Genomic DNA, 11,642 nt, shown 5'->3' with positions numbered 1-11,642 from the left:
GGGAGCAGTTGTGAGCAGTGTCTCAGAACTTCATTCACCAGTGACGTCGGTAGATTGGCACGTTATCTTTCCCGTAGAGTAACTTTCATGACCTCTGATTACCTCTGATAGTAAGCCAGGAAAAGTGCATTCACACGCTGATTTGATGGAGATTATACACTATAGATTTCCCCTACCAGATAAATTACATAGAATAGTGAAATGTTGACTTTTATATCTAGAAGTGTGTGACATTTTCATTGGTCGTAGGCAGATTTTAAAATGTTTTTCTCCTTGACAATTTAATACTTTATCTTTCATACCTAATTGATATTCATTAATGAAAATTATTTTCAAGTAAGCTTAAATAAGTGTGAGTAATGAATTTGTTTTATTTTTATCTCTATTTTGGGTATTGTGGCTACAGTAGATGTTCCTCAGTTAGGGGTCATTGTCTTGCGCCCTTATCTCTTACCGTAATCTGTTTCTCTTCACACAGTTATAGTTTTGCTGCCGGACTCTTCCCTCCCTCCCCCACCCCATCAGGATGATATGAGACTGGGAAGAAGACGATGCATACAGGTGACTCAAGTTTTAAAATACAGTAAAACTGTGGCTGTCTGAAAGAATGTGGGAACTGGTGGTGTATTTTGAATGGGGGAGCTTTCTGATAAACAGCATTAGTGGGGAGAATTATTTAGAATTGTAAATGCAAAGAGAATTGGGATATTCATTAATATCGGTTCGATAATTGGTGACTTAATAGTGGTGTTAATACAAATACAGCTTAGTAATTGTTAGTACTTTTCAAAAGTGTATGGTCGGCTAATACTTTGATGAGAACTGAAGTATTTCTGTTAGAAATAAATGTTTACCTTTATGGCTGAATGCATGTCCCCTCAGATCCCCGTTAGAGCCAATCGTTTAAAGGCACAGGGAGTAGACGTTACTGATGCATCTGAAATAAGACTGACAGTTAAAATGAGGATGTTATACTTATCTATATGGCTCCTGTAAAAAATATAGTGTGGGATTGTTCTTTCTTTCCTCGTTCCCTCCCTCTTTCCTTCCATACCTTCCTCCATCTCTTCTGTCTTCCCTCCCTCCTTCTTTCTTATCCTTTTGTCATTTGTGTTTGTACAGGAGAAGCAGCATGAAGGCATTTTTGAAAGAATAATTTTGATTGCCTTATAATTAATTGAGGTGATCTTACTCATAAATGGAAAAATTGAAGCTCATCCATATATGCCTGTGTTCAGAATCTAGTGTAGGTAATGGATAAATGTTACTTTTAAACTTGTATCTTCTCAAATCAGGTAGATTGTGAGGCATTTTGTTGAACCAAGTGGCTTGTATTTGTAGACTGTGTCAGAGATAGTCTTATTTGATTATATTTATTAATGGTTTGAAAACGTGGTCTTTAACTGGAAAAGAAATAACTACATAAATCTCAGGTAGATATTTCATTACGTTATTGGCGTGGCTGTTAAAGTTTTTGCGATTGGTTTTTGGTTTTGGTCATCTTTGTTTTCTAAACATAAAAAAATTACCATGTTTTGACTTTAGAATAGGATTTAAAAAACATCTCAGGTGTACCATTTCGTGTGAAGAAATGCGCTTGAATATATTTGCAAATGACAGATCATATAATATTTTACATTCATGAGGGACACAATATAATTCTTTTTTAAGGAAAAAGGTGATGGAGTGGTCATCTCCGTATTGTTTCTCAGGCGTGCACATAGATGTTTGCCTGTGGTGTCAGAGGTACACCGTGCACACGGTCTGGCTGAGTGGCTGGTAAAATCAAGACGCTACTGAGGCTGAACATCACCGTCGTAGAGAAATAAATAGGAATATTTACAGAAAAATTTTAGAATTTTATGAACGTTTTGTTATCAGAGTTTATAAGTTTGACCTCTTGGTGCAGAAACAGTTTCTCAGTACTGTCAGTGCCCGGATTGCTCGCTGGGCACCATACTGCACATTGGCTATCGCAAGTAGATGCTCACTTTCAACTGAGGTCAGTAGAGGAACAAAATACTCTGGGTATCTCATAGATTTATTCATGAATGTTAATACTTTTGAAGATTTTTCCCTTATGAAATTTCGAAGCGGCAAAGTTGCTGTTTTATCTCTAGTTTCTCTTTACAAGATACGAAGTTTCAGAAAGCTCTCTCTCGAAAGGCTTATGGATGAAATGAAATATCTAAAGAGTAAATACCGTTTATAAAGCTTATCTAGTTAATTTTATTAATTCTAGAACACAAAAAAACTACAAAGATTAGATTTATGATATAATCCAGTCTCTCTTACTTGGCCTTATATTCTTTAAACATTTTCAACATTTATTGGCTTATAAAGGAAAAAATCCAAGAAGGAAGGTCTGGTTTTCTCTAATATATGTATTGGCTGTTGATGTATTTCCCTTTTAACAATTTGAAAGTTAATAATTGTTTTTGAACATAAAATGAACAGCTTTCACGGTCCCCAGAGGAGGGGGCAGATGTGTAGACAAATGATGTAATGGATGTTTTTGGTGCATTTTTAAGACTTATTTACTGAATTCAAAGCATCTAGAGTAAAAACAGAAAACATTCTCTGGTTAGTAGCATTCACAGTAATGGCTTCACCTGACACCTACATACCAGAGTTATCAGAATCGACACTTGTGTCCAGCTCCTCTCTGCTGAGCTCCAGACTCATGTAACTGCCTCCTGGACGTCTCTCCTGCACACACCTGCTCCTCTCTCCTTTATTCATGGTAGTGATAAGTGACACCATTCTGCTTCCCGGCATCCTGGGAGCCCAGGGAACCCTTTGAATTAAGAGGTAACCAAGTTTAGTTTAGGATGTAGAATCACTGACTTCCGAGATTAAATTTGAAAATGCACTGCCTCAGAGATTACTGTGCACATTAATATAAAGGCTCTTGCATTTTAAAAATGTATTTGATAAAAAAACCTCCCCTCTCTTTTAGTTTTAATTTATACCCACTAACATCCAGTGGAACATTAGTTAAGAAAAGCCTGTGGATACAGCAGTTGGTATCATTTTTACTCCTCATTGTCATGGGCTTCTTTAACAGCTGAAATTGTTTTTTAGCAATAGTGATAGGTTAGTCACTTTAAAACTTGAAATAGTTGTAGAACATACAGAACTGCAACTCTTTGAGGATGAATAGCCTTAGAAATTTATTTTATATTGTGCTGATTTGTTCATGTTGCCGTTATATTTCTCATATATATATCTATGAATATAACTGCTTAAACCTATTTGATGTGGCAGTTTTTAATTTTAAATTCTCTAACTCATTTTAAAATGTGAGTTTTGTAGGGCAAAGTTTGCATCCTTCAGTGATCACAGGAGGATGGCATATTATTACAGAACAATTAGAAATCAGATCTGTAAATAAAAAAAAATCAATTTTTTGACTCTCGTGCATACACAGTGCATTGGGGGAATCAGAGGGTTTGTACTTTTTAATATTTTGGTATGTGGTGCCAATTTGCCTCCTTCTGCAATTGTCCTTTACACTGTCCTGTGTATCTGGTCCTTTTCCATATGTGTTTTCCCTCCTTCAGCCCTCATTCCTTTTTTGACCCTGAGAAGTCTGATTTTGCTCTTAATCAGTGAATTTATATATATTTTGGTGAATGGTAAATTCAGTGAATTTATTTTTGCTCTTAGGTTTTACTTTTTCTCCCTGTTTATTAAATGTTACACAATCACTGAAAAAATTTGGAATTTTATAAAAATATAGATCATTGGAAGGAAACATTTCTCAAGTTCTGTCCAATGAACTATGGCCCATTCCTTTCTAGTTTTTTGGTTTCAATACCATTTTTGATTGAGATAATCTCAAATATTTAGTTGATATGCTTGAGTAAAACCTTTTATATTACATATATCTTCTCTTTTATTGCCTACCATTATATCATAAACATTTTCCTATGTCATCAGCAACTAATTGTAGTGATCTTTTGTCGCTTTGAACTTGGAGCAGATCCAGAGCATTTAGAACTATAACTGTTTTTGAGGGTGAATTACTTAGAAATTTATTTTAAAGTGTGCCGATTTGATATTTCATGTATGATCATTTCCTAGTTGTTAGATATCTCTTATTAGACATTTTTTTTTTAAACTTTTTACCTATTTTAAAATAGTAACATCTGTGCATTTAATAAATGTTTGAATGATAAATTATTTTTTTGGTAATTTATTTTTAAAAAGAGTATAAATATTGAGTCATAGGGTTTGATAAATTTTTAAGGCCCTTGGTAGAACTTTTCAGAAAGCTATCTAGTAATACCTACCAGTTTATACTCACTAGCATTACCTGAATGTATGTTTTTTAATATATCTTTGTTGGGATTGAGTATTATAGTTAAAAATCTGTAATTCTACTGGCAAAAAGAAGAATCTTCTATTTTAGAAAATATAAAAGTGATCATGTATACTCAGTGGAGGAAAAAGTTCAAGTGCTTCAGAAATGAATAAAGTAAGTGACCAGTCTAATAGTTTGGTGGATAGTCTCCTCCAAGAATTATTTCTTTTTAGCAAATGGTTTTTGTTTAATGCTTTTATGGAATTTGCATTTTTGCTTACTGGTTTTTTGTTCCAACTATAGTCTGATTCTCAAGGTCAAAGAGCTAAAGCTTATCCTCTTTGCATGCCCTGTGTCTGCCTGGCAAGTTCCTGGGACATAGAAAGTACTCACCGAATATTTGTAAAAAGAACAATTTTTGCTTTCCTAATTTGTAACAATTTGAATGTCTGCTTTAGTAAACTTAGAATGGTTTTAAGAGCTTCTCATTACTTTCTTTTTTTGTTTCATATTTTTATTTAAATTTCTAATTTCTAAGTAGAATCAATCAATTATGATTGCATCATGTATATATCACATAAGAGAACAATGCTATTTATAGAAAAGATGATGGGAAACCTGAGGTTAGCTATATTGGAAAGTTGAATTTCTTAGACCTTAGTGCTGTTATTCAAGACCCAGGTGAAGGCAAATAGATACCTAGTCATTTGTTTAGATTTTAAGGATAGTTACTAAATGCGCACCCCCCAAAGAATGTTTGAGTTTGGGGAAGATGATAGCAGGGCATAGTTTTTGAATCTTGTAATTTTCACTAAAAACAGACGGGAACAAGGACAGCAAAACTAAAAATTCTGGTACACCTTCTATAAAACTAGGAGAACAAACCCTAATACAAGTAGGTGGAGACAAATCTCCATTAACTACCTGTGTGGTGTCATTATTTGCACAAAATGAAGCAGTAGGGTATCTGTCAGATGGTCCTGAGAACATGAGGACCCCAAGATGGCCAACAGAGACTCCCTGGAGAGTGGCAGGCAAGTTTGCGAACAGCAACTGAGAGAAAGTAAGAGATGGTTTTGAGTTCCCAGGATCCAAGGGACCCACAGCAAGTACTGTGTTGTTGAGCCATCTGGTCCCTGTGAATTTTCAAAACTACTAACCAGTTGAAGCTCCCTTCCTGGTCACAGCCCCACACCAAGGAGACACTGCTGAGAACAGAATCTAAATTAAGCAGGATGGAGACAAGGGGGGCGCAGGAGAAAAGGTCAGATGAGGTGAGGGTAAGGTGAAAGCGTAGGAGATGTCGTTCAGGAGACTATATTTACTATCCTTCACGAAAACAGAAACGAACTCTTAAAGAAGCCAGAAAAACTACTCCAGTTTTCCCAAAGTTTTTTATTTTATGTGAAAATGAGCAACAGAAAAGGATCACAAATTCCCATAAAATTTTTGTAAGAAAAAAAGAATAAGGAGCAGAAAAATATTCCTGCAGACAATGAAAGCATGCCAGAAATGCCCACGAAACAAATGAGAACTATAACCCAATGTTTCAAAACAGACCCCCCAAAATTTAGAAAATGATACAAATATGAAAGAGCAGCATAAATTCAAATAAGGAAACCCTAGAAATGTGATAACTCGGGAAAGAGAAATGAAAAAAAAATCATTAAAAAATGAAACCTAAACTAGAAGGAACATGAGAGTGAAAAAACAGAATGGAAAAGATTTTCAGCGAAACAAGATGAATAGGGGAAAATATGTCAAACAAGAAAGAATTGAAGAAAAAGATAAGATAAAGAAGAATTCAAGAGAAAGTGACATTTCTAAAGACAGGCAAAGAAGTTTCAACATACAGATAATGAGTCTGAAAAAGAACAAAAGCAGTGACGCTTAATAAATACTAATAATTCAAATAAGTATCCTGAAATTAAAAATCAGAATTGCCTCTACATTTGGAAAGGGTGTGTTGTGTACTTGGATAAATCAATCCAGAAATGACCAACATGTAGACATACTCTTTAAAAATTACTGGACTTTAAAGAAAAGAAAATTCTTGGGGTATCAAGGCAAACAACCCAAGTAATTATTAAGATGAAGAATACTAGATTAATCTGATTTTGATAGTAATGCTTTATGCTGGAAGCAGTAGAGTAACATCTAATATAATGACAGGAAATGAATGAGAGCCGAGAGTTTTATATCCAGCTAAATCGACTAAAGTATAAAGACAAGACAAAATGTTATGAACATGAGTATGAATTTGGGGACTGTTGTTTCTTTGAGTACTTCTTAAAGGAATCTACTAGGGGATAATAAACTTTGGCAACCAAAGAGATTGCAGTGGTCTTGATATTAGGGGAGTGTTAAATAGGTACTTGTAGAACTTAAAACTAAATGGTAGTTATGAATGAATGTAATATTTAATGGCTATATTTTCTGCAGTGAAGGTAAATTACAAATAAATAAAAGAAAGCTGGTGATTCATAGTTATTAACAGTGAGTGAAAAGATATATTCAAATTAGATGTTTGGAGAAGAGGGAAGGGATGGGAGGGGTGGAAGTTACTAAGTAAATCTCTGTGATGTTCCCCAATAAGGAAATCAGTAGGTCATATACCTTTACTGTTCTTAGATACATAATTTAAAAAAAAAAAAAAAGGAAAAATAGAAGGGATTTGTGGTAACTATAAACACAAAATACAAAGTTCCAAACCTTTTTTTTCACATGGAGAGTAAGAAGCATAATGCTGGTAATACATGTAGTGCAGAGTACATATGTACCATATGCCTAATAAATGCACTCTATTTTTACTATTACTGTTATTTCTCCTTCTGTTTGTTACCATACTATTCATGTTTGGTTGTGCATTTTCTTAAATTTCCCCTTTATTTGAAAATTTGGTATGTCTTCTGAAATTACACATTAATGTCTCAAATTTTATTGGTTCTGCCTGTATTATCAGACTTAGTCAATTCAGATTCATATCTTAATTTACATATTTTAAAATTTGTGTTGAGGGACCGTTTATTAGGCATTGGAATTATGGTAATTTTCGTACTTATTGGAATTATTCAGAAAAGATTTGCAGGAGCAGGGTAGATAGGGAAAAAGGTGACAAAGATAGTTTTTTCTGGGAACCAGGTTAGCTAAAAAGTTAACATTTTTTTTCATACTAATGTACTTGAAATGATTGTATGACATCTTTTCTTACATGGATATTTTGTTATAGTCATGTAATTTTATTGTTGAAAGACATCAAAAATACTTAATCTTTCCCTCTTCCTCATTAAATAAAACAAAATGTTTGTAATTTTTTTCTCTCTTTTAAGCTCGAGGACTTTTTCCTACCCCTCACCATTTTAATAATTATTGTGTGTGTGTCTGTGAGAGAGAGGGAGGGAGGGAAGGAAGGAGAGAGTGGGAGGAAGGGAAGGAGTGAATAGTCCCTGAAATATAATTTACATATGATAAAATTTATGTATTTTATGAATAAGTTTGAGTTTTTAGTGAATTTATATAGTCATGCAGCTCTTACCACCACAATACAGTTTATGTTTTTAATTAAAAATAATTCAAGTTCAGTTAGAACTTCTGTAAAGAATAAAATTCACCAGTAATCCTAACAATCAGCATATCATTGTAATTTTTCAGTATATGTAATTGCCTCTTATTTTATGTGCATGTAGCTCCTTCACACAATATTTAAGAAACAAAATTGGGGTTATATTTTACTGACTACATTTTTATCGTCTGTTAAAATTTAAACATTTCTTTATCATTAACATTTTTTGGTGGTATTATTTTTAGTGACTAATTAGTATCTACAAATCAGTTGCTATTTAACCTATTCCCCATTGTTGCTAATTAGTTTATAAATAATGTTTAAGCGAACATTATTGTGGCAGTCTTTGTGTTCATCTTCGATTTATTGCCCTAGATCTAATTCCTAGAAGTTGCAGTTGTTGTTAGAGGATACATATATATATTTTTAGATTTTTGATACATATTTTCAAGTATCTAAAGTATAATTTATGATTCTCCCAGCAGCTATACATCAGAATTTTTCCATACTTTAGAATCTGCATATTTAAAAATGTTTTCCAATTTGATAGACAAAATATAACTTAATATTTTAATTTGCAGTTCGTTTGAATATTAGTGAGACTGAATGTTTTCTCATGTTTTTCATATGTTTCATGAATTTTTCAGTATTCTTTGCCGATATTTCTCTTGGGTTTGTTATTTCTTGTTTATATAAGAGTTTCTCATTGAACCCTCACTGTATCTCAAGAGCTATTCTAAATGATTTATATTTATTAACGCATTTTCTCTTGATGATAACTCTGAGATAGGTATGATGATTAACCCAGCCAGAGGTCAGATAGCCTGCCCTAGTTCACAGCTAGTAAAGGATGGAGCTAGGATGCAAATCCAGGACTCCTGACTCTTAACCAATATGTTTTTGCTTTGTTACTTACTGTTAATACATTTTACAGTTTTCATTTGTGTTTTAATTTTGTTCATAGTATCATTTTATACAGGAGCTTTAAGTTTTTGTTTGGAGGGACTAGATCTTATTAGTGTAGTGCCTGGAACATAATCGATTCTGCAATATTTGTCGGGCAGATGAAAACAAAGCCATAACAATCTGTTGATGGTGGCAACTTTTATTTTATGTATTATATTTCCTCTTTTAAAGGAATTCCCAAGGGCTTCATAAATAATTTACTCTTCGATTTTGTTAAGGTACAATAAGCTTATCTGGATTAGCTTTTCTGGAAAGTCTGTGGAAGTAACTACTGCTTTAAAAAGGAACATGGGTTCTTACACAAGGAAATATCAATTGTGAAGAATGTGTATTATTGACAGTGATTCGAATTGTAGATTCAAGTGAATCAAAAATATTTGTTTTGGTTCTAGGAGTAATTTGATTGAGTTTAGTTTTTGTAGTTTTCTAGAAAATAGATCGATCTGGCCATTATTTAAAAAGCTTTTTGAATACATTTAGGTTTACTTCTAAGATGGTCCTTTTAAAGGGAAACCCAAACTAAGAAAGCCGATGTAAAAAGTTATTATTGCTTAAGGTTTGGATAGTGTAGATCATCTCCAACAAAGGTGCAATTTAAGATTTATTTTCTAAGTGCCTTTTCTCCTTTTTCCTTTGGTGGTTGAGATCAGGCTACCTAGTTTGGTTGAGGCCTTGTATCCTTTACACTAGTCTTTAAAAAAAAAGTATAGAGATCCATATTATTAAGTGGATCTATGTTGGAGATTACATTAGAGAGAAGCACAGATAGGTCTACTTCCATTTTTACATGCCGTCCACAAAATATACTACATGGAATCAAGTACTCAAAAAGCAGATACTTGAAAAAGTCAATATTTATCTTGTTACTACAGAAAATAAAAAAAAAAAACCAGTGTTGAATGCTTGTGTTTTTGTAACCTACTGGTTATAACCAGTCTTTTCTCTTTTCTTCCTACTAGTAGTAGTATTTTTCAGGCTGTGTTCAGCTGACAGGTTAAATTTAGATTTGTGCTTCTATATTAAGCATTAATTAATTTTCATGCATATGTTAATAAAATTTAATCCATTCTAGAAATAAAATATGAAATATCCATTTTCTTTTCCTCATTCTCACCCCTTTTAATTGTCAGTTTTAAACACTTCTTTGGTTATTTGCATCACTTTAAATACTGTAATGTGTTTATAGCTCTCTTCTGTTATCTAAAAAACTGATGACGGTCCTCCCAGAAAGATGAAATCGAAATGGCTCTCTGTGCTACCTCTCTTCCTGCTAGTTTTTATTCTTTTAAAGTTTTTCTGTTGGTTATTATTAAAATTTATTAAGATCGATTTCAACCTCTCTTTCTTGACCTATCAGTTTAGACAGTTTCTCTTGAATTCTCAAGATGTGACATGGCTTTATATTTCTTTCTGCCTCACAGCCTTTACCCACCAGACAATTACTTTTACATGGTGTGTAAGTATATGCACTCACATACCTTCCCTTAATTATAATCGAGTGCCATGTTTTTGTGGTGGCGTTTTGAAAATGGAGAACAACTATACTGGCAAAACACATAGTGTCTTAGGGCCTGTAGAGTGGGAGGTGTTAGACTGTCATTAAGTTCCACTCATAGACACGTAAACGTTGGGACTGAGGTGTAGTGCAGTGTAATGGTGATTTTTAAAAAATGATTTAATTGTATGATATGCATTCACCTTTCCCTAGGAAAACAATTTAAAAAAAATTTCAGATTCAGAGTAATTGTTTATGACAGTTGTCACCTTTGGTCTATGTATGACTCTCTTTTATAGTATTTTAATAACAAATGCCTGTCAAAACCCTTTTTCCTAGCTGAAGAACCTGAACTTCCTCTGCCGTTGTCAGCCTTTTTCCCAAGTGAGGGGACTGTGTGCAGATGCGGTTTGTGTTGAAACGTTGGACTGACAGGCCTCAGTTCAGTGAGTTTGAGGTGGGGTCCTGGCAAGAAAGTCGTCATCCCTGCCTTGGCAGGTCGAAGAGGCCGCAGCGAGCAGTGGACCTGTGCTGTTACCTGTCTGGCCCTTCCTAGCAGATGGATTAGTGTCTTCACAGGACATTTCTTTGGCCTTAGCCTGGGAGTGGCTGTTCATCTGTCTCTGAGTGACTGGGACTCTGTCAGCTGTGCACTAGAGACTTAGAGCAATTGGGTAAAGCTGACCATGCGGCAGAAAGTGGTCGAGTAGTAATTGAGAACTTCTGCCCCTCTTCCTCCTCTTGTTTTCCTTTCCAACCAGGAATGGCACCTGCCATTTCAGCTGTGGTTCCTGGCACCAGCTTTCAGCTCTAGGTCTTTCTAACATCCCTTTGATTATTGGTATGATATCACTGATCTTTTGTCTTTGGTTCAATGGTATGTCTCCATCCCGTGCTTTAATTAATTGATATTATTTTTGTGCTGCTTCACTGATGTTTTGGTGGACATTATGGGGGATGTGAACAAGGATGCCTAGTCTGTCTAGTGCTCTAGATTTCTTTAGAAGCACTCTCCTTCCCAACGTAGAAAACTGAGCTTCTGGGCATGATGTTTGTTTCTTCTTTTGCTGGTCGTCTAAAGGGATTTTTTTAAGCACTCTTCCAGTTGTGGCTGTCCTTGGTTCTCTCTCTACTGTGAATTCTGGTAGTATATATCAAGAACGAAGTCTCAAAACTTTCCTGCTGCTACCCACCTACATGTGCTCACGTGAGAAGCATCAACACCTATACTTCCGTTTCTGCCTTTGTGACCTTTGGTTTGGGCTCTGTTTAGGAGAAGTTTTTTCTGTCCTTGACCTGTTTGCGTGGTTTGC

At 34.5% G+C, this 11,642-nt stretch overlaps 1 protein-coding gene across 1 annotated transcript in view; it reads left to right on the top strand.

The window, feature by feature from the left end:
- Window positions 1-473: 473 nt before the first annotated feature.
- DYRK1A (dual specificity tyrosine phosphorylation regulated kinase 1A) overlaps window positions 474-11,642 on the top strand; it is an 82,603-nt gene continuing 71,434 nt past the window's right edge. Inside the window, 1 exon segment of the mRNA XM_006916743.3 lies at window positions 474-561. Within this exon segment, the coding sequence (XP_006916805.1) occupies window positions 552-561 (10 nt within the window). The 5' untranslated portion in view covers window positions 474-551.

Source organism: Pteropus alecto, unplaced genomic scaffold (assembly GCF_000325575.1).
Source record: "Pteropus alecto unplaced genomic scaffold, ASM32557v1 scaffold97, whole genome shotgun sequence".
Lineage (NCBI taxonomy): Eukaryota > Metazoa > Chordata > Mammalia > Chiroptera > Pteropodidae > Pteropus > Pteropus alecto.
The sequence above is the reverse complement of the archived record's forward strand: the minus strand, read 5'-3'. Positions and strand labels throughout refer to the sequence as shown.